This window comes from Drosophila mojavensis, unplaced genomic scaffold (assembly GCF_018153725.1).
Source record: "Drosophila mojavensis isolate 15081-1352.22 unplaced genomic scaffold, ASM1815372v1 contig_136, whole genome shotgun sequence".
Lineage (NCBI taxonomy): Eukaryota > Metazoa > Arthropoda > Insecta > Diptera > Drosophilidae > Drosophila > Drosophila mojavensis.
In genome coordinates this window covers 4,667,940-4,694,886 of record NW_025318667.1, presented here as the reverse complement: position 1 = coordinate 4,694,886, position 26,947 = coordinate 4,667,940, and the positions used below count along the sequence as shown (strand labels likewise).

General features: G+C 39.1%; 1 protein-coding gene across 16 annotated transcripts in view; it reads right to left on the bottom strand.

Moving 5' to 3' along the window:
- Nucleotides 1-26,947, bottom strand: part of LOC6585899 (small conductance calcium-activated potassium channel protein) — a 100,669-nt gene that overhangs the window by 31,865 nt on the left and 41,857 nt on the right. For 10 of the 16 annotated variants that reach the window (XR_004364629.2, XM_044006965.1, XM_032733084.2 and 7 more), the window contains 3 exons: nucleotides 5,464-5,609; nucleotides 3,227-3,446; nucleotides 2,060-2,161 (listed from right to left, as the gene is read on the bottom strand). Coding sequence is in view for 15 of the 16 variants with exons in the window: in XM_044006965.1 (XP_043862900.1) it covers nucleotides 2,060-2,161; nucleotides 3,227-3,446; nucleotides 5,464-5,609 (468 nt within the window). In the remaining variant the exon portion in view is untranslated. Of the gene's footprint in view, nucleotides 1-2,059; nucleotides 2,162-3,226; nucleotides 3,447-5,463; nucleotides 5,610-26,513; nucleotides 26,750-26,947 lie in introns of those variants that run through there. The other 6 variants (XM_032733073.2, XM_032733076.2, XM_032733075.2 and 3 more) reach the window with 2 other exon arrangements.

Below are 26,947 nucleotides of genomic sequence, written 5' to 3'. Positions count from 1 at the left end.
TTCAATTTATGTATTCTGAAACTGAATCTGAATCATGGACGATATATGCTATTTTTTTTTTTATTGTTTGGCAAATGATTTGGCTCAGATAGAGGAATGTATATATATAGATCCATATATATGTACATTTGCTTTATCATAGATTGAGCGGTGGTTCTTCTTCTTCTTCTTCATCATCATCATCATCAATTTGTAGATTATCAATCGAAAAAAGCGAAACACAGGATATCACAGGACTTTCTCATTTAGTCGAAAACGAAACGAATTCTATTTGCTTAATTTTATATATATATATATGTATGTAATATAGATTTCTCATCTAGATTTGCTATTTGTTCTCAAGAAGTTTGTATTTGATTATGAATTATCAGTTGATATTATTGGATATACGAGTAAATTGTGTGCAATGTTTTGTGATCGAATGTATTGGAAAAGAAAAAGACATGTTCGAGATGCAATTTGAAATAACTAGAGTTAATAATATATAGATATATATATATAGATAGATGTTATATAAAATAAGAAATAACAAAATGTTTAATTAGTTCTTTCATGCTCTGGATTTGGGTATTCTATGTTTATCAATTACCGTTACTCATGCGAACATTTTGTTTAGATGTGATTCGATTAGATGTATATATAAACATATGTATATATAGAGAGAGAAATAGAGATACAGAGATATTTATATAACTGAAGGAAGACAAATGCAGGAGTCGAAGGGAATGAATTGGGGCAAAGGAGTTCGATTGAGCTGATTGATTGAGCTGAGTGCTGTACATGCAGTTGGACCTCAGATGGAAGTAAATGGACTTAACTCTCTGATTGAGCTTGATTGAGTTATTGTTTGGCTGATTGATCTTAGTGCTGTACATGCAATTGCCCTTACGATGATGAGAAATGAATGAAGTTGAGTTCTCCGATTGAAAGTGTGAGATTCGATTGATTGATTGGTGGACCGAGTGATTGAGCTGAATTCTGTACATGTTAATGAATAGAAAATAGTAATTTGGTCAATTCTCTGATTGAGAGAGTTGAGATTGATTGATTGAGTTGATTGATTGATTGATTGAGGTGAGTGCTATACATGCAATTGGCCTTAAAATGAAGCGAAAAAGATATTATTTGAATTTGATTGATTGATTGTTGGATGTTGAATGTATCTTATTTACAATGCATTGTGATGATGTTCGATTGATTGATTGATGGATTGTTTATTTTTGCTGTTTGTTCTAGTCAGCTGAGAGCAGCAGCACCTCTAAGAGTCTAGGGATCATAGTTCATAGAACGCACTCTCTATATGGTATACATATATATGCTCTATATATGTGAAATGAACGGAACGGATTTTGATATTTGATATTAAAAAAAGACATTCAAAAGTATAAAGAAATATATAAATATATATATATATATGAATGCATATACATACGCATATGCATAGATAAAAGATAAAAACAATAAACAAAGTGTTGCACTTTGTGTTAGGTACAGTTGCGTTCCGTAACGCCAGCTGGCATGCATGCTGGCGTTGGCGATAACGATAACGATAACGAGATTACGATTACGATTACGTTAAATGCAAAGTGCAAGACTCTGTTTTCTTTCTCTTTTACGGTTGGTTTTTACTTTTGTTGGCATTCTCTCTTATTTTTTTTTTTTTGTTCTTTTTTTTTGGGTTTTCTTTTTGAGCTACGGGCAAATTACTTTTGAGATTGAAGAAATAACAGACAAAGAACACACAAACTTTACAACAAACAAACTGCAATGAGGTGTGTGGAACAGGGGATAGGGGAAACCCTAGGGGGCCCGGGGCCGTAGCTCTAGAGTTGGATACGATGAGTGGAATTAGAGTTACTATACGGTTTCGGGTTTGGGTTTGGGGGAGTATGGGATTTATCAAAACAGTGAGCGAGGTTGGGGGGTGGGGACAGGGGGGACAGGCGGGCAGGCAGGCAGGCGGACGGGCGGGCGGGCGGTTAAAACGATGGCAACGTTAAACAATAACGATGACGACCATCAATAAACATCTGGAAAAGAAGATACAATTTGCACTCACTCTCACCTGCACTTCCAAAGCATGGTAAGCTACTATAAGTCCTAAAAGAATCACAGTCGAAACAGATATTAAGGTTTTTAACGCTGTCGAGTAAAACGATGCCTGCAAAAGAGAACGAAATGGAAATGCAAGTTGAAATTGTTAGTTATACAGTCGAGTCTCGATAATTTGCATTCCGATAAATTAAAAATCAAGATAGATCGAAAAAAAAATGCTATCCCCTTCCTTCTCGATGATTTGAATTTCTGTCCAAGTCGAAAAAAACTGAATTGTTAGGAGTTTCTCTTGGTTAAGTAGGAAGTACCTCTGCTCATTCATTGCTGCCTCTCCAGAGTCAAATAGCACTCGTTATCAATAATATTAAGGATTCTCAATTACAGCGAGGCCCAGCTACTCGCTACTTCTGCCTACTCTCTACTCTTTACACATTACATTCACTAAAGTAACGAGTAAATGGATTCTACTTGCTTAATTCACTGAGCTGAACGAGTTGAATCTTCGCATATTACTTGTTATTTTCCATTGCATTATTCTTGTACTTGTCTATATTACTGAAAGTACTAAGAGTAACGAGTAGCTATTCTATATATATTGTCTGCCAGAGAATTTTCATCTCTCATCTCCTGTTTAATCTACTCTAATTGTCACTCTATTGGATATATCAGAAATAGCTACGTTTCTTCTATTCGTTTTCTACTTTTGCACTTCTCTATACTCCCGAACATTAAGCAATGGCCGTAAATAAACTGTTGTCACTTTACATAATATAGCCCATTATAGAGCAATCGTGAGTAATTCATTCTACTCTAGTCGCCGAATATCGAGTAGCTCTTCTTTGTTTCACTTAGTGCTCCACATTATTATCAATAATTTATTCCACTCGCTAAGCAGGACTCGTTTATCCAACTGACAAATTACGAGTGGCGCAGTTGACAGTTGTCTCTCTCGCTCTCCCTCCCCCTCGCAATTGTCATGGAATCAATTCAATTGAATTTCATTCCATTGCCAGTTATTATATTCATCACGGCTCATTAGCCGGCGGCTCGCATCAGTATGCGATTCAATTCGATTCGATTCGATTCGATTCGATTAGTTATAATTCATCACTCGCCACTCATCAGTTGGCCGAGTCGTCACCGTTGTCAGTTGTCATTAATTAACACTCACCTTTGTGTAGACGCCGGCACTGCTCAGTTCGTTTTCAATCACCATCACAATGATGCCGAACATGCCCATGACCAAGGCATAATCGCTAATGCGTTTGCGCTTCTCGAACAATGCTTTTCTCTTGCCCAGGCGATAGCCCACATTCGGTTTGTGTTTGGCCGAGTTTGTGGATGGCTTCCTGGAGGTATTCCCGCCAGTAAGCGCACGTTCTTCCATATACCTGTAAAATGACACAAGAACAAAACAAAAAAAACAAAAAAAAAAACAAAATACATCGATGTGGTTTGCGGGCCGTATACTTAATGCTAATTGATAAACCATGCCACCACATCGTCGTCTTCGGCCCCTCGAGACATCCAACCAAGCGACTAACTAACCAACCAGCCAACTACTTGATGGTCAAGACATTGACAGATTTGCAAATGTATCTTTGCATACATGAATCTATCTATCCATCTATGTATCTATCTATCTATCTATCTATCTATCTGTCTCTGAGCGCATATGAATGGACATTGCTTAATAAATCTTCGACTAATGGATGACAGGTTGGCTGCCAGCTCATGAAAATTTGTGTCACATCAATTTGTGTACAAGCGAGAGAAAGAGAAAGAGAGAGAGAGACAGAGAGAGAGAGAGAGAGAACTAGTCAGCAAATTGCAGCTGGGCTTGATCGACTGCATAATGCCCGTGCTTGTTACAGAAACATTTGAATGCAGTGATACCTATATACTCTACTCACGACATGAACGAGCATGCATGCATAGTTGCCTCAATGCCAGCTGCATATACCAAGTTCCATGTGCCAAAATCAATTCGATTTGAGCAATATGCTAGACTAGTATATACCCTCTACTGGGTAGACAAAGCAACCATATATAAACATATCGATATATGCGTGTGTGTGTAAATCTATCTAATGGAATATCAAATGAATTCCCATGAAGTCCAAGGAATGTTACCATATGGCGCCATAACAAACGAAATTGCATTACAATCAAATTGGTTTTGCAATATTATATGGGTATTGATTTTATTCCGAAGGTAAACCTATGTCATTATGCCTGAAATAGCTGAACATATAATTGACTATACGAAATATGAGTGAAATAGATTTTAATTGGAATTTCAAATTGAATATTTCTATTGGCTGCATGTTATCGATTGTTATCGCTGCTTTTGAGAAGCCATAGATAATTATGGTTGTTGAATGTTTTCGGTAGCTATAAACGTTAATAGGATATATAATGTTATAATAGCATGTTAAAATGTTATCGATAGTTATCGAAGCTCATATAAAGAAGTATCTTATTGCAACTGAATGTTTCATCTATTGAGTTCCTTAGTAGTGTATTATAACAATCGATAGTTATTGAAACTTTTATAAGGTGGAATGCTATTGCAGCTAAATGTTATCGATATCTGTCGAATTCCATAGTAGTAGACTATAATGTCTGATTGATATAGATAGTTATCAAAGTGTATACGAAGTAACAGTATATGTCTGAATGTTATCGATAGGTATCGATAATAAAGAGATTTATATTATTACTTTTCCTACATATACATATCTATCATTGGTAGAATATTAGTGAAAAGCAAACACTTTATTCGATATATATCGAGGTAAGATTAACATCAGCTAAGCTTAACATCTGCTAGCGTAATCTACCCCATTTCCAACAAGGAAACTATGCAGGGTATCGATGCCTCACTCTGTGCCAAAAATGTATTTTACTTGCGCAGGCAACGACACAGATTTAGCTGGACACATGACAATATATGTATGTGTATGTGTGTGTGTATCTGTGCATGTATGTGTATAGACTACAGCCAAAGTGACTTTATAATACATGGCAAACAAATTGAATGCTCGTCAGAGGCGATTCGATTGGACTTGATTTGATAGTTAGCAAAAACTTTTTATATAACTTTCCCATTTGTTGTGGATTAGTTTCGATTCTCTCCCTCTCACACGCACACACACTGTGTGTGTATGTGTGTGTGTGTGTGTATGACATTTATAATCTGCCCCTGCTGGCGTTGACAGCTAATTATGGCCCATAGCAATTAGTCAAAGTTGTTTTTTTTCTTTCGCTCGCTCTAAGTGGACAGAGTGGAGGGTGTGGGGGGTTCGATTTGATGTGATGGCTAAGTCTAGCAACTAGATATATACATATATGTATATGGGATGCATATATGCATGAGTGGTACTGGTCGGAGCTTGGTATACATACATTTCATACCTAGGGTAGTCGGAGTGGATACCCACTAAAGCCTCGGCCGCTTCTTCGTTGCATCCAGATGAGATCTGTTCCCGGTTCGCAATGGAAGGTGTTTTCATCGAGCCAGGAATTGACAGTGTCGACGCTGGCTTGCGGAGCTAAAACACAAATCGTATAATTAGAGGGCGAGATAGAGATAGAGTATATGTGTGTGTGTGTGTCAGTGTGTGTGTGCTTTGGCTAGAACTCAAAATGAAGTCGCTGAAATCTCTAAGTGTAAATTGCATTTGTATACATCATATCGGGCATATATATAGAGATATATAGTCTATAGTATATATATATATCGTGTGTGTGTGTGCTTGTGAGGCTATCGGTTAGCACATACATTACCATTATCGTCATAGGTATTCAAGTATTTCTAGTTAAATCAGGCAGCATAACACGTGTGGGACCTGTGCGCGACTAAGGTAACAAAACTAGCTTGTGGTGCAGAGGAACGAGTGAGGGGTTATCAACTACAAATACCTTTACTTTTCATACTCTTATCTTTAAACTTATAAATACCCTTACCAATAGACATATATAAACCTTCACTTGCTTTTGAAGGAGTGGAAAGTGTATACATAAAGGTTATATATATAGGGTATACATAATTATACATAGCCTCACATACACCCACGTGTATATACCTTGATGAAGGCCCTTACATAAACATTTTCATATACTCTTTCAGTTCACTTGCCCTTTTTCGTTTCCATCCATTTACCCTTACAAATAGCCTTTCAAATGACCTCAAAACTATCCATATACCCACATATACCGTATATCCTTCTATATATGTACCTCTCTAAAGACCTTTTTATATACTTTTTTGGCATACCCTTTCCGATTCCCTTACACATACCCTTCTTCATCCCCCATCCATATGCGTTTGCCCTTTCATGTTCAGTTGCCTTTCACATACCCTTAACTATCCCCAGGTCGGGCATATTTATTAACTAACTAACTACAACATATTGGTATATCATTTATGCAAATATATTCAGTTAAATAAAATAAATTTATAAACATCTGTTTATATGATTCTCAATGAAACTCAAAATTAAATCCCAAACATTTTCAAAGTGCTGAGTATCAGCTAGTCGCGCATACCTCTGCTGGAGTTTAATTCAGTTAATCGAAACATGGCTTGAATGCCAGAAGTAATGCAAGTTGTCATAAAAGTTTTAGGTATAATAAAATGAAAACTAGAGCCGAGAATTGTACAACCCACACACTTACACCCACACACAGACGTCACACACCCACAGTCACATACACTCACACACATTCGATTCAGTCATCATAATTGGCTCAATTGAAGCCTCAGCAGCATCAGAATCCGGTCGCCTAATCCTTTTTATCAACCACAATCTCATAACTAAGCTCCAACCTTTAAGACCCAGTGCTACCGCCCCGCCCCCTGTTCTGCAATTCTCACTTCTTAGCGGTATGTGTGCCACGCCCACTTGGCAAACGGGCGGCTGCTGCTTGTTTTGACGCATTTCGTATTCAAAGAAAGCTGACGTCATCACATAGACACACGTATGTGACTACGTATTGGTGTGTGCGTGTGTGCGAGTGTGTGTGTGTGTGTGTGTGTGCGTGTATCTGGTTTTCTTGTCCAGCTGGGGCTCTCTAAATTCAATTATTTGGTAGCCTAACTAACTTGGAAATAAAACCGGAATTGAAAGCACCAAATATACAGTTAAGCTGCTCATATACGTATGTATATATATATATTTACATATACACACACACACACAGAATTTTATATACATATATGTATATATATGTATATGTGAGTGTTTGTATTGGGGGAGAATCAGAAAATACTAAAATACTAAATCGCACATAAAAAGGCGCACAAGTGCGCGGCTCTGTGGGTGGCCTGGGCGTGTAGTATGTGGATGTGGGCGTGGCCATGCTGAAGGCTGACGGAGGCTTGGCACCAACAAGAACAAAAAAAAAAAAAAACCAAATACGACGAAGTATGTAAAGAATTTCTGTGTGTAAAGAAGCAAAAAAAAAGCTAAAACGTTAAAAAAAAACAGCAAGAGGAAAATAAAAACCATAAAGTAAAAGTAGAAAGAAAACCAAAAGCAGCCAAATAAATGAAAGTACACCACACGCACTCACACACTTAGATATAGCCACACACACGCTGAGTAACGGGCACTTGGCTCTTCATATTTAAATGAAAAACTAAAGATAAGTAATCTCGACTTGGGTGCGGTTTTCTGGTCTTTTTTTTTTTTTGCTCTTATTTATTTATTTATTTTCATTGTGTTAGACTAAGCACGAGCGAGTGAGGTCTAGTTTAACTGTAACTAAGTAAATGCTAAGCTTCGCACGCACCAACACACATATAATGAGGGAGAGAGCGAGAGTGGGCCTGTGTGTGTGTGTGTGTGTGTGCGGTACTTAAGCGTACAACAAATTTTCTTTAAATTAAGCATAATGCTCGCTCGCATAGACGCACGCTCGCATTTCGCCGTTAAATCCAAATATTTGTTTATAAAATCCACCAGAAACTCACAGCGCCGCAAATCCCGTTACGTGCCTGTGTGTTGATGCTTGAGCTTTGCTTTTGCTTACGCTTCTAATGCTCTTGCTCTGTCGCACTGCCGTCGCGGTCGTCGCTGCCTCCATTTGTCTCTCTAACTGTTACAGTTCATCTGCCTTAGAGATGGGCGTGCGAACGAAGACAGATATCGTGAAGGAAAGCCAATGACTGTCGTGCAATATACATAATTTATATTATACACATACACACGTAAACACATACATATGTATACATATATGTATAAATAAATAATTATACATACACACATATGTACATATATACATACATATAATATCCCTCTCCATTGATAGTTGCTTTGCTAATTATTGCACTTTTGTTGTTATTGTTTTTTTTTTTTTTTTTTCCGTCTGCGTCGTTATTCGAAATTTGAGGTCCAAGCACGTCTTGCTTTGTCCGATGCCCAAAGGGCTACGATAAAAGCTTTTGCCTGCGCCCATCTCTAATCTGCATATTAACACTCGCACTCTCACTCTCATTCTCTCTCACATACACACACTACAAGCAGGTACATTGCAGTGTGCGTGTATACTGAGTATGTTCTGTCGTCTCGCTCTCGTGCACTTATACAAGTATGTACACATGAGTGGGGGCTGAATGTTGTCTTTGAATTGAGGCCTTAATCAGTTTGGCTTTCGCATTTTGTGCGCTCTAATGAAAATGCTCACAAAAGCTGTGTGAATCGTCCTTTCTTGCCCCCCTTTAACTAAGTAGAATTGGTTTAATGCTAAGTAGATTTGCTCTAATGTGTGTCGGCTCTAGTTGCTGCAGCCGTTGTTATTGTTGTAACTGTTTATGCTAATAATAGCAAGAGATAGAGACAGAGAGAGGGAGACAAAGAGAGCGACAAAATGATAGAGTGCCAATATCAGAGAGCTGCAGGCAAAGCTGTGCTAAGTTTGACTTTGACTTTGGCTATGCGATGAGTTAAGCTCGCTTGAGTTGAGTTGAAATGGCAGAGTTAAGCTCAGAGCTCAATGCAGTGACAGGCCCATGGTGATTGCTGTTGTTGTAGTTGTTTTTGTAATTATTATTATTGTTGGTTGTTGTTGTTGTTGTTGTTGACCCTGTGCTAAGTGATGGGCGTTCTGCCATTGGCGCGTGTTTGACTCCTGTTGTTGTTGTTGTTGTTGCGTTTATTGTATTTATTGTTGGCAGCTAGTATGTTTAGTGCTGGGCGTATTTCTATTCGCGCGCTCACACACACTCTCTCTCTCTCTCTTTATTCACATTTTCTCGCTTTGTCGCCTTTAATGCATGAACATAAAGCTGATCAGCTGGCCATGCGTGTGTGTGTGGGTGTGTTGCTGACACGCCCACAACAACATCGAAATTGAATGGGCAAACAGGAAAAGCAGCTGCTGTTGCTGTTGCCGAGTTGTTTGTCATTGTTGTTAATGTTTTGAACTTTGCGTGTCACACAAACACACACACACACACACAGACACGTACACACATACACGCTAGCATTGGGCCACACGCAATGACCAACTCAGAGGCGTTATCAATGGCGGCAACGGCGACACAGATCCTGCTTCTGTCTACATATGCAGAAAGGCCAAAGGCTACCAATATACGCACACACACGCACGCAAAGAGAGAGAGAGAGAGAGAGAGAGAGAGACATGCGTGTGTGTGTGTGTGTGGGCAACATAAAATAAAATAAATTGCGCATATTCTGGAACATCTAGTGCCAATGATGTTAATTGGATTTCTTAATTAAGCTGAAAAGCGAAGCGAAACGACACAAACGCAAACGCCGCAAGAAAAAAAAAAGACAAATTATGAAGCGGGCAACTATAACTTCTTTGTATCTGTCTATTGTTTCTCTTTTTATGCATAGCCTTACGCTCACCCTCACTGTATAGCAGCTCTTGCAGAGGTATATGTGTGTGAGTATATGTGTGCTCGAGGCAATGAAATTGAATCCAATTGAGTTTATGCCTGTTGACAATTCTCCAACAGCTTAGAGACCATCTAAGCGAAATATGGCTCATATTTAAGTGAGATTCGATATTTTCATTGAATAAACTTCTTTTTTTAATTTTTTAAATTTTTTTTTATTTTTTTTTTTATTTATTTTTTTTTTATATTATTATTATTTTATTTATTTATTTTTTTTTAAATATTATTATTATTTTATTTTTATTTTATTTTATTTTTTTTTTAATTTTATTTAAACAGGCTTTTTACTACCTAATCGGCTGAAAAACTTGTTAAGGGCTAACAGAGTGCAAAATATAGCATACTTATTGGGGCTACTTGAAGGCAGAAGCTACAGCTGATGGCCATCCAAATGACTAGCTAAATGTCTATAAAGCTTAGACAGAGAAGACTCAAAGGAATCACCCTTCATAGATGTCTCCTATGTAGATGTTGCCTGTAGTATACTTTTATGGGTTTGCTCGAAGAGTACATAGTGTCCATTTAAAGCAGTGAATACTGTAGGGCAGGGACATAGCACTATGGGTCAAAAGCCCGATTTTTTGGAAAAAAGTCTTATTTTCAAGTTGAAAAAATTTACAAAATTTTAATGCCAATCCATTAAGAATACCCTATATGTAAATGTTACATACTCAGAATTTTAACAGAGGCGCGATCTGCTAACTAAACTGCTGTTAAACAGAGCTGTTATGCATGACACGCACATTATCATTTTGTAAAAAACTTTCTATGAATTTCAATCGCCAATTGAAATCAAAATAATGACAATTAATTTAAAATTTTTGGTGGAAAATACGGAATTGGGCTTGTTCTTTATGTTTACGTGTTTGTGTTGTCCAAAATCTGTATGTGATGTGAAGTTTTATGTAAGTCAAAAAACTGTCTTTGACATCATTAAAAAAAAAATTTTTTGTCTTTGATAAGAGAAAACTTGCGTTTGTAGCACTTTGTAGCAATGAAACTACGCTCATTTTATAGAGTATTCAATTCTGAACTAACACCTATAAGTTCAACATGCACTTTTGCGCACTTTTTACGCAATTTAATTTTTCAGCAACTAACCTCGTCGCAGACGAGGAAGAGGAAAAAGGCATTTCCGAAAGGCAGGACTTTTAAAATTTTGAGGTGTATGGCATGCTAGCTTCAGATAATGAAGAATACGATGATTAACAATAAAAGAGATATATTTTAATGTTATTTGTGCTTAAAATCATAAAATATAACCTTTTATTCCTTGAAAAAATTTTTTGTCAACTTCTACATACAAAAACTATATGATATAGTTAACCGATTTTGATAATTTTTTTACAGGATCTTTAAAACATGAAAACACATCTAATATGTGAATTTGGTGTAAATATCTTAAAAAGCAAAAAAGTTATGACAGCTAATAATATGAAAGAGAGGCGGTACCACACCCATTTTTTCACCAAAAACGAGTGATGGGAACGAAAGTCAAATGCAAAAAAAACAAATTTAATTATCTTGACTAGTTCAAAAGTTATTAATTAATTCCAAAAAAACGGGCTTTTGACCCATAGTGCATAGTTGTCGCATACTTATTAGCGCCTTACAAATAAATTCTTAGGGAAAAGTCGAAAGTTTTTAAAAGGTTTTCAAAAAAGAAAGTCGTAAGATCCAATTACTTTTTTTTTTTTTTTTAATATAGTTTTATTGCAGCTTTTGTCTTAAACTCTGTAGCGCATTTATAAATTACTTTTGTTTATTTATTTATTTTATTTTTTTCCCTCAATCTTGCTCTTGCGAAACTTTCCTCAATCTTGCATCGTAGCTATAGCATAAGCAGCTGCTCAAGGCTCGTTATCTCTCGTAGTTTCTTTACCGGCGCATCTTGTCAAGTTGGCAGCTACCAAGTCGAAAATGTAGCATGCTCATGTGAGCTGCTCAGCTGGCGGTTCATGAATCCTTAACAGAAGAAATTCATGCAGGAACGAGCCCAAGAAAAAACTCAAGGCTCCTTTATGACAGGACGTTTCTCATAAATCTTTGAGAGCAAGCCGCCTTGCCTAGAAGTTGACATAAAAAAGTGTAGCATACTTGGGCGGGCAGCGCACATATGCCCTAAATTATAGATATTCGGCAAATCTGCATTGTCGACTGCACGCAAATCAGTTGAAACGCACTTGCTGCAAATGTGTTTAGCCTTTTCTAGCTGCCATATAAATAGCAAGGCGAAGACGCGAAGTCATCCAATTTGGCATTTATGGGGGCGCGCTTATAATTCTATATATGGCAGTCATAAATATTAATGCCGCTCGTCATAAAAGTTGTCCGTTTGCCAACTGCAAGCGTAATGATGCCCATTAACAATTCACAATTTCATGGAACTTTTGCCAAGCAAGCGCCGTCGAAGTCAAAGTGGGAACTGGGTCTCGCATTTGTTCAGACGAAACTTTTCGCATTGCCGCCTTTCATAATGCATAATAATAATTGTCGTTGTCCTTTGTCGTCTGTCCTTTGCCGCAATTGAGAGTTGAAAACAGAGACAGACGGACGGACGGACGGACGGACGGACGGATAGACGAATGGATGGAGAGAGGAACAGAGGGCAGACAGCTTGACGGACGGATAGACCTAAAGAAAGTATGAACGGATAGACAGCGAAACAGACGGACGGATAGACCTGCAGACGGACGGATAGACAGCAAAGCAGACGGACGGATAGACCTGCAGACGGACGAATAGACAGCGAAACAGAAGGACGGATAGACCTGCAGACGGACGGATAGACAGCGAAACAGACGGACGGATAGAACTAAAGAAAGTATGAACGGATATACAGCGAAATAGACGGACGGATAGACCTGCAGACGGACGGATAGACAGCGAAACAGACGGCGGGATAATTATACACACGAACTGTCGGACGGATAGACAGTTGGCGGGAAATTCGCATTTGGCAGCTAGTCAAAAATAAATATGACTTTCCATTTACCTACTTTGCCGCTTACAATTGTGTATGTGTGTGTGTGGGTGTGTGTGTTAAGGTGTTTGCACGAAAAATATCTCCATTTTTTTTTTTTTTTTTGGCTTATGGCTTGCCGCATTGCCATTGTGCCACGCCCCTCTATCAACTGCACAGCAGAAAATTAACATAGCCATTGCGGGGCGCAAACTTTAACGAGCAGGCGAACGGCACAGCACGCATACGACACACACACACACACGCACACACACATCGTTACAGGCACACACTCACTCACACTCACATGCTCACATGTTTGCACTTGAAGGAAATTGGTGGAAATTATCGAGTTTCCTATACAAAACGCGTCTGACACGCAGCTTACGGCAGCTCCCACTGAACTTGAATATCCTTTGCCTCCTTTTTGTTGTCGCTGCTATTGTTGTTGCTGCTGTTGTTGTTGCTCTTGTTTTAGCCATAGTTGAAGTTGCCGTTGGAGTTGACTGCCTATCGCTTTAACGACAACGTTTAGATTTTGGCTACGCGCCGCCCAAACCCCCCAGCCAGCTAACGGCCTACCCCCCCACTACCCCACTCCCCCACTCTCTCTCCCTGTATATATATATACAATATATAATAGCTATACAGCACAGCGTGGTGCACATGATTTTGTTGCCAGCCTTCATTTTCGTTAGTGTTGCCTAATAAATTTAGCGTAATTTACGTTTAGTTGTGGTTTAGGTTTTTCCTGTGCTGACGGAAAGCAGGCGACTCGAAGGGTCAACAGGGGCAGGGGATCTATTGAATGACATTGGAGAGTGAGGGAGAGAGGGAGAGAGGGGGGGCAGCAGAGGTCTCTGGCAAGGTGGGGATCTATCGAGCGGGGGTCTAAGGCGAGAGCGGCCTATGGGGCAGGCAGGGACTGGAGAGCCAATGGAAGGCAGTAGGCAGGGCAGGGCCAGGGCCAGGGCCAGGGCACCAGGGGGCGTAGACGAGGGTCTATGGAGGCCTTGTTTTTATTTTCGTCTCGAGTGCAGGAAATTCATAATGAAGTGCTCGCTTTGTTGAAGCTTAATTAGGCGTATAAGTAATATATTCTATACATCACTCTCTGCGTGTGTATGTGTGTGTGTGTGTGTGTGCCACACTTTGTGGAGCTGGCTTAAGCAGGCGGCGGCTGAAGTTGAAAACTTTGAATTAGTAAATTAGTTCACCCTGAGTGCACAACTCGGTCACTGTTGTGTATTGTTGTATGGCACGCCCCTTTTCCTTAGACTGCGGGCGGGGCTGTCAAGCGTAAGTTGAAAACTTATTGTTTGGCCGTCGCACACTTCACTTATCACTTTTATCGCTTGGCCAAAAGGAATGCTCAGGCAACAGCTAAATATGACTTGGATACCCTGTGGCGCAGACGCAGAGGGCAGCCCTGACTGCAAGAGGACTATGCAAATGAACTAGTCAACTTATGCAGGGATTCGTGAACTGTGCAGTTGGTTCATGAAGTAAATCGATTAGTTGTTCTATTGTTTCTCAGTGCGTAGCTCTGCTGTTGTTCATGAACTGGTTCATCTATACGTGAGCTATAAGTCTAGTTCAAGACTGAATGATTTTATTGAGTTCAGCTGTTTTTAGTAGTCGGTTCAAGCTAAACTTGCTGAATTCATATGAACTAGTTGAGCAAATGAATAGTTTAGCTCTGTTACAGAGTATTTGCGAGTCGGGAATACTAGATTGACAGTGCCTACTTAAAGCTGCGCACATAACCATATCGAACATGAACTAGTTCCGGAATTGGAACCACAGTTCCGCTAATGGAACCTCAGTTCCGCTAATGGAGCCACAGTTCCGCTTATGGAACCACAGTTCCACGAATGGAACCACAGTTCCACGAATGGAACCACAGTTCCACGAATGGAACCACAGTTCCACGAATGGAACCACAGTTCCACGAATGGAACCACAGTTCCACGAATGGAACCACAGTTCCACTAATGGAACCACAGTTCCACTAATGGAACCACAGTTCCACTAATGGAACCACAGTTCCGCTAATGGAACCACAGTTCCGCTAATGGAACCACAGTTCCACGAATGGAATCACAGTTCCACGAATGGAACCACAGTTCCACGAATGGAACCACAGTTCCACTAATGGAACTAGTTCCATAGTTATCGATAGAGCGTTGACTAGCTCATTTTTGATACTTTCAATCTGGCTGCTGAGTATCTGCTAGTCGAGCAGTCTTTTGCCATTTTCAATCTATAATGAGCATGAACTTATTTTCGTTCTCCTCCTCTTCCACTTCTTCTTCATCATCTTTTGCGCTGTATTGGACGCGTGCCAAGCGGCGCATCCAATAAATAATGATAACTTGACAATGGCAAGAAATTTCTTAAGCCCCACGTTCCACGCGCCCACGCCCTTGCTGCCCCCTTGCACCCTATCAGTAAAGCGAATTCACATAAGTCAAATGGACGAGACTTTCGAGCTGTTGTTGTTGTTGTTGTTTTTGTTGTTGCTGCTTGTCATTGTCGTGGACTTTGGTGGCAAAGCGCACATTGCAGGTTGTTATGATCGAAAATCAATATATATATAGCCATAGCCCCCACTATATCTATGTGTGTGTGTGTGAGTGTGAGTGTGCAACCCTTATATGACAGACAATTTATGAATCGCAGCCAAGACATGTGCCACTTGGCTCGGACGAATGTCTTTCGAGCAGGGCTGCCATTTAGACACAATTGCTTGCATTGCACCACCACATGCACCACCCACAGTCAACCACAAGCAGCTCCAACTCGAAACCCAACCACAATTCCTATTCCAATTCCAATTCCAATTCCAATTTCAATTCCAATTCCAACTCGAATTCAATGCAATGTTGGCGTTTGCATTTCACATAAATAATATATACATATATACGTGCGATATACATACATACATGATATACATATAGATTTGGGGTCACGCGCTCTTACGCCTGACTTGCTGATAATCATTCAGCCAGCTACAGTGAGCACTGAGTACATTGAATCGCATTAATTATTACGTTCCTCATTAAGCTTGCATTTCACACAAGCTCTGAAGGTTTCAAGAGTATTTTAGAGTCCACTGGATTTCAGGTTCTATTTGCATAAATTTGGCAGTTAATTTGATTGATTGATTGAGCGTCTGTAAATTACGAATAATTCTTATATTACTTATAAATGTGTAATAATACATATAGAAAATTTATGCATTTGCTAGACGAGCCAATCCAATGATTTATAGATTGATTGACTGTTAAATCATTTACTAAACATGATTGATTGACTAACTTAATATTTAACTGGCAGTTAGACAGACTGACAAACCGAATGATTTGTTAATATGATTGATTGACTACAAAATTGACTAGCTGACTGAGCTGATTCAGTGATTGATAGATTGATAGACCCCTAAATCATTTACTGAACATGATTGATTGACTGACTAACTAAATTTATAACTACAAATGAATAAAGAGTCGAATTGACTGACTAATTTGATTGATTGACTAACAAACTAACTGTGATTGATTGATTGGCTTTTGAATCATTTAATAAACATAGTTGATTGACTGACACACTAAATATTGAACAAGCGAACAGAGTCAAACTGCTTAATTTGATTGATTGACTAACAAACTAGCTGTGATTGATTGATTGACTCCACAATTATTTAATAAACATGATTGATTGACTGACGCACTAAATATTTAAGAAGCGAACAGAGTCAAACTGATTGATAATGATTGATTTACTACCCAACTGACTGATTGACTGTCTGATTGACAAAGTTTACAGGCACTACCAGGCCAGGTTTGCTTTGATTGATTGACTCATTGCAGAATGAATGAATATGAAATGTGGAATATAGTTAGAGGGATGACAGCTCGTCGCTATTAGCGCATGGCCACTGTAGCAGCGACTGCTGACGATTGTTCAAGTTTTAGAATTGAGTTTACTCAACTCGAGTTTTTTGTTATCATTGCCGTTTGCAACTTTGTTGTCAAGCACAACCATTTTCATTATAATTTCCATGCAAACTTGCAGCTCAAATATTTGTAAATACACACACACACACTCACACACACACACACACACTCACACACGCACACATACACACGAACATGTCCCTTATGCAAACATCATCAAATGCCCAAAGCGCTGATATTTGGGGTGACAGAGGGACAGCGATAGAGAGGGTGAGAGTGAGAGCGAGAGCGAGAGCGAGAGAGACAGCTAGTATAGGCTAGTAGACATTTGCTCTGCATAGGTCAATGCTAAGCAAATAATTAATAAACAATAAGCCAAGGCTCAATTGGCCTTGACTTGAAGTGTTTTCACGTGTCTTTATTATTATTTTATTATACCTTATTTTTTTCCAACGCCAAAGCCTACAAAGCGAGAGAGAGAGAGAGAGAGGGAGAGAGAGAGAGGGGGGAGGCGGGGACGGAGTGTGCATGGTAATTGTAAAAGGCTCGCCGCAAATACACGCGCTCTGACGCCGGCCCACCGGGCGTATGAGCATTGCCCACATACGCCACGTTTGTCAAGAGAGCGAGTGAGAGCGAGAGCGAGAGCCGGTGAGTGAGGGAGAGGGAGCATAAACCACGGTTTCAATTGCACAACAGCTTATTCATGGTTGGCTAACCAATTGCGCTTCAATTACAATAATTTGATATTGTTTGATATTTTGGAAAGCGGCGCAGCAACGCGAAACCAGGCAACGGCATTTTTGGGTCTGATGTGTGGTCAGCGAGCCACGTGCAGCAGCCGCAACAGCAGCAGCAACAGCAGCAGCAGCAGGAGCTCTATTTACACACAACACTGTATGTGTGTATGTCTGTGTGTGTGTGTGTAAATGTATTTAGGCCAAAGCATATCAAAAATGTTTAGGCAGCTCGTTGCGAGAAGCGCAGGCAAAAACTCGATGAAAAGATTCACTGTGTATGTGTGTTGGTGTCTATATGTGTGACTGTGTGTGTGTGTGTGTGTGTATGCGCGCGTGTGTTTTTATAGCTGGACACGTGCACATTGTATAGGGTTCAGGTCCGGCTTTTGCCACTCCATATGTAGATTAGAAGCTTCGTTTTGCTTCTCTATTTTTTTTTCTTTTTTTTTTGTACGGCGCAATCAAGTGGCGCCATCTATGTTTGGGTTTTGAGCTAGCTTCAGTTTTGTTGTTATACTTGCCGTTTTATTGGCGGGGGTGGCGCAAGATTGTATCGAACCACGATATGAAGCAATAGTTTGTAAACTCTTTGACTACAATCTATGCATACGAAATGTTCGCATTTTCCGGCTTTTAAATTGAACGGGAAGAAGAAAGTTTTAGAGTTTCTGTTGTTGAGTTGGCAGGGAATACTCAAATATTAGATGGGGTTGACTGGAAATTGATAGATGTATATACATATATTATCAGCTCGTCTACTACTATTTTCTACTACTATTTTGATACGACTACTAGAAGGAACTCACATATACAGAGGACTCCAATTGATAAATTTACTCTTTCATTGCTATTTTCTACTACTATTTTGATATAGCTATTTCGAAGTTGTACTCACACAGACACATTTCCTTTGCTACTACTATTTGCTAGTACTATTTTCTATTACTATTATGAAACAGTCGGCATCAAGTTACCAAGGGAGACCAACTAGCAGATACTCTATATTGATGCTGCAGCTACTACTCTTTTCTACTACTATTTTTAGCTCCAATTTCTTATACTTTTTTCTTCACTGATGAATACTTTAATTGCTAAACATAAAGCAAGTATGAGTAACAAATTAACTACTATTTTCTACTACTATTTTCTTGTTATAATTTCTTCTTCCAAATTCTATAATTCATATTGAAGCCCAAAGAGTTCAATTGAATGTAAACAATGGTAAAGACTCTATAAATTTCTACTACTACTACTACTATTTTCTGCTACTATTTTTACTTTGAATGTCCTCTCTATTCTGCTAAAGTGCTAATGTGCTCTCTATACAAAGACTTTAAGCACTCCATAACCCAAACACAATATTGATCAACTAGGAGATATCCTACACCTATATCGTAGCTACTACTATTTAGTAGTTTTTGTTTCTATTGCCTACTCCCACAACTTCTTACATGCTCTTTCTCATATGTAAGGACTTCTAGCAGTCTCTGGTATAAAGTTCATCGGAATGATGGAGTTACCCTTTTCTCCTTTCTCCTACTACTGTTTCAACTTTTTCTTTTCACTTCTACTCCTCAATGCGCCTTTTTTTGCTACTCACATCGATGCAGAGCAAATTCCGTAGACCTTTCATCGTCTGCTGCTTATTTTAAGACTCATCTGGTCTTATCAAAGCTGCCGCCAAGCGAAAACAAACAGCAGAGCTTATGCCTCGCGCCCTCTCTCTCTCTCTCTCACTCTCTCTCTCTCTACATATATATAGATTGATATACTTTTTATGTATGTGCTCACAGCGCTGCATTTGCGTGGCAAAAAGAAAAGCGGCTTATTTCTATTAAAATCCCAGCAGAAATTGTTGTGCCCACAAGCTGAACTCATGAGAAATATGCCAGCATACACTGTGCGAAATTGAGCAGCACTTAACAGCATTTGTATTGTGTGTTCGATTGAATGCGATTAAAATTGAAATTTGACTTGCAAAGTCTAAAGGAGAGTATGAGAAAGTCAAACGAGAGCAGATTCTGAGCAAGAAAATGATCATGAATGAACAATCAGTCAGTCAATCAGTCGAGCATTCAATCAGTAAACGTTGAAGAATGTGACACAAAAGATAAATGAAGACATAAGAGAACACAATAAGTCCATCAATCGATTAGTCAATCAGCTAGTTAGCTAGTCAATCAATTAGTGTGTAGATATTTCTTACTCATAGAGCAATTGCAAGATTCCCGCCAGTAAAACGTTTAAAAATGCATTGCAAAGCAAATGGCAATAGAAGGAGAAAACGAAGCCGTAAATCCATCAGCCAATCAATCAGTTGGTCAATCAATTAGATAGATTAGATAGATACGAGTAGATGCATTTAGCCTTTACAACGGCCAGTAAAACGTTTCAGAATGCGACAGCCCAATGCAGGCGAATGAATAGCCCAAAAACAAGTCCACTTAGAGAGACAATCAATTAGTTGATATATTGATATTCATAGTTCTTAAAAGCAATTGCAAGGGGGCTGCCAGTAAAACGCTGAAGAATGCGACACAGAGCACCAGAGACATAAATAGACGAAAAAAACGCTCTCTCGAGATGAAGTAAATAAGTTTTGTGACGCTGAACGTGTGTGCGCTTGGGTCACGTAGACAGCAAAGTTGAAACGAGCCAAACGTGTCGCATACACAGAGAGAGAGAGAGAGAGAGAGAGAGAGAGAGAGAGAGAGAGAGAGAGAGAGAGAGGGGGGGGAGAGAGATGGAATATTCGACTGGAGAGTAAGGAAAATAAAATACTGAAAAATTGTTGTCAGTTGTTAAGGGGGCAAAGGGGAAATGGAGCGAGCATCAAATACACAACTTGTTTTCGTGTGTAATGGAGTCTGGCTTGTCAATATCTCAATACGGATATACACGGTATATAAATATACATATATATATATATGTATGTATATGTGTATTGATATGAGACACAGTATATGCCATTTGCAGCAGTTACCGTTAAACGTTACACCTGTGCAGTTGCAGGCACTTTGGAGGGCCAAGCAGCTGCTGCCGGCTGACATCTGACAGCAATTGAATCCGGAATCAGCAACGGGGCAAAATCAAAATATATACATATATAAACACACACATATACACACACATATATATATATATTTATTATATATCTGTTGTTTCGGGTATACTCAATTGCAGCTTTGTTTTTATTTGATGGTTTGCTTTTGCTGTTGATTTTGTTTGCCGTTGTTGTCAACAACAACAACAACAACAACAATATGACAGGTGTGATTGATTGCCCTTGGCTGATAGCGAGTCAATATGAAGCAATTAAACAATATAATTACAGTTATAGTTATATACGACACATTGAGTCTACGACTTGTACAGGGCGGAGGTCAAGGCATTAACATTTAAGAACTAGAAACACACAGAGACAAGAAACAAGTCAACAAAGGCAAACAGAGAGAGAGAGATAGAGAGAGAGAGATAGAGAGAGTGAAGGAAACGAAAGTGAAATGTCTTAGGGACTGCGTCTTTCTTATAAGTATAAATGAATATGTATATTTATCTATGTACCATCTTTTGTATAGCTCTAACGGCGCCTCTCTCTGTGCTTCTCAACATAGGAATGACACATAAATTAGTGATTTTGATATAATTCCAGTTCTTAAAGCTGAGATCTATAGCAGTCTACAGTCTATCTTAGCCAGTTCTATCTTAGCGCCTTTCTCTTTGATTCTCAAAGTAAAGAGCTATAGAAATACTTTAATTTCTTAATACTTTGGGCAGATGAAGTGCATGTCGATTGTACGCCAAAATTAATTTAAAGAATTTCGCTAAAGTTAAGTTAAGTTAAGGTGTTAAGCCTCTCTTTGTGATTCTCATATAGTTGCCATCAAATTTGTGATAAAATATACCTTATATACAAATCAGTTTAGCTCAGAGCTGTGACTTTTTGTGTACTCTGGCTTGCCTTCCATTGTCTTTCTCTGTGATTCTCACAGCTTGTATGCTTTCTCTGCTTTCTCCGCCCCTCATAGCTCATAGCTCCCTCTCTCCTCTTCAGGTCTCTCATCGGCTATTGTACACTCAGCGACTGCCCCTCTCCCTGCCCACACTTCGCGCGAGCACTTGAATACCCTCAGTGAAGGCTAATAAAAACGACATGCCATAATATTATGCTGATTTCCACTGGGTACAGGGTATATGCATACAAAGGAGAAGCGAAAGCAAAATTAATAACAACTTCAATGGGCAAACACAATGCCCAACTCGATTTGCTTCTTCCTCTGGTTTGGCTCGGCGCTGCTTTTCAATTTGCCAAAAGCAACAAAACTTTAACAGTTTTCTTTTTGTTTTCGCTTTTGGTAATTTTTATTATTTTCATTTTGCTTCTGCAGTGACTTCATTCGCTCCTCTTCACATTGTTTCGCAGCGCAGGCCAATCAAAATATGATATGAAGGCAAATGAATGCGCAATGTGAATTGCTTGAAATTATAATTTTGATTAAGCGCTGCACACTTTTTGGCCAAAGCCAAAGCCGAAGCCACGTGACGTATACGCAACGTGCACAAGCAACAACGTTGCGCATACGTAACGTTGGCCCAGCACCAGCACACACACACACACACACGCACGCACATACAGATAGAGAGTGTTTTTTTCATCTTATTCTGCATTTGTTGTTTATTTCCGCATTTTTTTTTTTTTTTTTTTGGCATTGTTGAAGTTTTGCACGTTGCTCGGCAGTTGCCATTGTTGTTGTTGTTGCTTTATTTATTTATTCTCATTTTTTGTTGCATGCATATGACTTATATAACGCCCACACATAGTCATCGTGGGCAGTTAGCATCTCCACGAAGCTGGCGAATTGCATAAGCTAGCTGCAGAGGCTGCAGCAAAGTTGCGTCTGCAACAACAACAACAACAACAACTACGACGACGACAACAATCTGCCGGCAATGACAGAAACATGTGACAAGCAGTCCAAGCCCAGCCGGCGCTGTGGCATCCACCCTCCCCCACCCGCTCCCCCGAAAACACGCCGCCATGGGCCAACGCCGGGCACCCCTGCAGAGCGGAAATGTCAATCAACAAGCCGGAAACTGGCAACTGCCACTGAAACCGGCTTGATGAGGCATTTTTTCGCAGTTGCCTGACAGCCGGTTAGGTACCACACCCCCCCCACCCACCCAAAGCAAGAACAACAGCAACAATACAGCAGAGGAAACAAACAAATAAACACACACACGCACACACACACGCATACACACACGCATTCACACTCGCAAATAAACAGACTCAAAGTCAACTGCGAGCTGGTCGTGAAAAACTGTTTAACAATCTTTGCAGATGGAGATTGCGAAACTAGAAAAGTTTGTCACTTCAGAACCAGGAACTAGTCTGAACTAGTGTGAGCTAGCAAATGGAGCTGGAATTGCTGAATGAATGAATGCTGCAAAGGAGAATCCCTTGAAGAGAGCAGCTGGAGACGGAACTAGTCTGAACTAGTGTGAGCTAGCGAATGGAACTAGAATTGGGAAACAATATGGAGATGCGAGCGCTGCAATGGGGAATCCATTGAGGAGAGCAACTGACGGATAAGGCGTTGGACTATAGACTGATGCTGATAGTCAGGAACTAGTTCCACTAGTGGAGCAACTGGTGCTGGGAACGGGAAGCCATAAGCTAAGCCTACAAATTTGTATATATTGTTATTTGGCAACAGAAATTTAAATTGAGAATTAGTTGGGAACAAAAACTGGTTCCTGCAACTAATATCTGGTAAGGGCCACTGGAACTGCGAGTGAGCAGTAGCATAAGAACTAAGAACTGCTTAGAAATATCTAAACTAAAAGTGAGAACTAGCTAGGAACTGTAAACAGGTACTGCGAGCCAGTAGAGTGAACCGGTACTGTGAACTTGTACTGAGGAACTGATACTAGCAATGATAAGTGGAGAAATGAAAAGAGACTACCTTAAACATAGATAAAGTATGCTCTTTTCATATAGGAACTAGGAGCTAGTACTGCAAGCTAAGACGGCAAACTGATGAACTAGTACTGTGAACTGGAACTGTGTATGCAAAGCAATGAGTTATGAAAAGCAGACTTACTGACAAAGCGAACTAGTTTGAAACTAGAACTGGCAACTGAAACTAGCAGATGGAACTAGCAGCTGGAACTGGCAGCTAGAACTAACAGCTGGAACTATTAACTCGAGCTGGCAGCTAGAACGGCGAGCTACTGGAAACTATTATGATAACTCCTACCAAGCACTGGATAAGCTTGATACTTAAAGTGAAGGTACTGAGAAACAGGAACAGCTCAGAGGTCAGCCGTTTATGGTTCTCACTACACAGGAATCTAATGAAATACTAGAACTGGCAGCTGCTACTGCTAACCGGTGCTGGGAACTGTAGAGCACTGTGTAAATTGATACGAAGTGATGGAGAATTTGTGGTAATTGGAAGCAATGGCCAGACCAGGTACTGAGAAGTGAAACAACTGGGAAATAGGAACTGCTAAATAGCAGCTGGCAGCTGGCAACTGGATACTAAGAGCTGGCCACTCGGCACTACTACAGAAATGTAAAGGCGTGTGGTTTGTTCAATGGAAATGCAAAGCTGGAAAGCTGAGAAGTGAAAATATAATATTTATGCAAATATCTATATATGCATGGGGAATGAAAACAAAGGAATTTGTATTAAGTAACGGTACTGGGAACTGGTACTTGCAGTACTAGCAACTGGTACTGGGAACTGGTTTTGCAACCTAATTAACTTGATGCATAGAGATACTGGGAAGTGGAGTGCTATTTCGAATTCAATGGAGCTTTCAGAAAACATCCAAGAAGTGCAAAATGTAAACAGCTAAGAAAACTGAAGTTGAGACTTGAAACTGAGTACTAAGAACTGAGATCCAATGGAAATTCGCATTGAATATACATAAGCAAACGTCTGAGAACTGGAACTGGAACCCTTCCTAGAAATTGATAACTGAATCGTTAAGTATACTCGCTGATAGTCAAAAGCTGCGACTGAGATCTAGCAGCTGGAACTAGAACTAGAGCTGGAACTGGAACCGGAACCGGAACTAGTTCTTCAACATTTTGTGTGTCTTGAATTCGTTGACAGTAGAATAATTCAATTAAATGAGCGGTGAGCGAGTTTGCATCGAGTTGCAATTGGCTTAATTGTTTATAACTAATAATTGTTTGATATATATCAAAAGTTGTCAATCAAAATGTGAAATGGCGAAAGTTTCCCTAGTGGATCTTATCGCCTTAATTGAGGCATGGACAGCGGCAGCAGCAACAGCAAGAGCAACAACTAGTTCCGCAAAAAACTTTGACAGCTCCGAAAAGTTTCACTCAAAATTAATTAAAATGAATTTGATAAAGAAAATGCAGAAGGAAAACCGATGGAGCAGACGAAGAAAGTAAACAAGATTATGTTAGGAGGGACTTCGAACAGCTCTGCCTAAATACCAAAAACTATCAGCGGCAAGAGGTAAAAGCGAAAGTTCTGCCTTCTTCACCTTCATCGCTTCGTCTCCTTTCGCATTTGCTTTCTTTCTGCCAACTTCCCAAGTATTTTTTTTTTTTTTTTTTTTTTACTTTATATTTGTGGCGTTTCTTTTTATGGGATTTTTTTCAAGGTCTTTTGGTTTCTGTCAATCTTATTTGTAAAACTTTTGCAACTTCTGTAGGCGCCCTTAACTTATTGCTCAATGTGAATGAGATTTCCTTGCTTCTTCGAAAACTTTTACCTCGACTTCCATTTAGAGATGTGTTTATCAAGTTTAAGAGTTATTTTCCGGGAGATTCTACATATAGATATATCGAACTTTTTCTGATTTCCAAATCACCAAATGCAACTCTTACAAATGAGTTTGGTGTATACAAGTTAGATAGTTTATTAAATAGCATTGTATAACTTCTATATTCTATAGTCATCTATGAAGCTCTAAAAGTAAGTTTTTCTAATTTCAATGAATTGTGCAACACTGACCTAGATTTGAAGCAAATACTAAAAACAGTGTAGTAAAATGCGTTTGAAGTTTTGGCAAACACTTTGTTGTTTATAGTCTCTCGAAGAGAATGACCGTAATACTTATATAATAATAATTGACTAGATTTGCGATTATATGAAAAAAAAAAAAAAACAGTGTTGTAAAACAGATTTTAAACAGTGCTGAAACGAAGTGTTTGTTCGTTTTCTCCCGAAAATCTTTGACATGAGAGACATTATCTGATAATTCTTGAATGGATTCACTGCTATATGAAAACAGTGTTGTAAAATGTTATAATGTATATTTGTCGCAATTGAAGCAAAGCTGTTGCCAAAAGATTGTTGTGTAGACTCCTCAGCTATGAAACAGTATACCACACTAGACGGCAATTCGAAACCGAAAAAAAGTGTTGTCAAGCAACACTAACTAGCAAACATTTCAATTGTTGTCTATTTGTTTCTTATACTCTTACATACATGTACATATCTGTATGTAAAGCAAGATTATTACCCAGCTTTATAAACTGCTTAACAAAAAAAAATGTGTTGTAAAACCAATTTAATGCACATTTGTAGTAACTGAAACAAAGTTACTAGTTTGTAGTTTGCTGGACTGTTCTCTTCGTATATAAACTGGAGAACTGTATGCGATTCGAGCCCGGAAACTGGCACAACATAAAACCAGTGTTGTAAAGCAAACGTAATAAACAAACATTTGTAAGTGTTGTAATTGAAAAGGGAAAGCTTGTTGTTTGTTGTTTGTTGCTGTTGGCTCAGCTATAGCTGTAGGGGCAGTTATATGTGTATATATATAGATATATATAGGTATACTTAGATATAGCTGATGTAGAGTTTCAGTTAAGAGCGTACTTTTTCTGTGTATGCCTCGATGTTGCGTCGCTTTTACGAGGGGATGCGGATGCGGATACGGATGCGGATAGCCCGTTGCGTTTGTTGCTGTTGTTTACGACATTGAAGCGGTATCGCATTGGCATTGGTACATCCGTCGTATCGTTTCGGCTTTCATAGTGCTTTTGCTTTTGTTGTTGTCGGTTGTTCGTTGTTATTGTTGTTGTTTCTTTTTGTTTCCTTAGTATTTTAATTGTTCTGCTTACGGCTTTATTTTTTTATTTTTTATTTTTATTTATTTATTTTTTTCTTGCTACTTCTATACGAATCGAAATTTAATTTGTATTTCGCTTATTTGGCTCTTATATCGCACACACAGACACACATCGACGTACACACGCACACCCACTCACACACACACACACAAGCACAACACACACACGCGCGCACTCGAA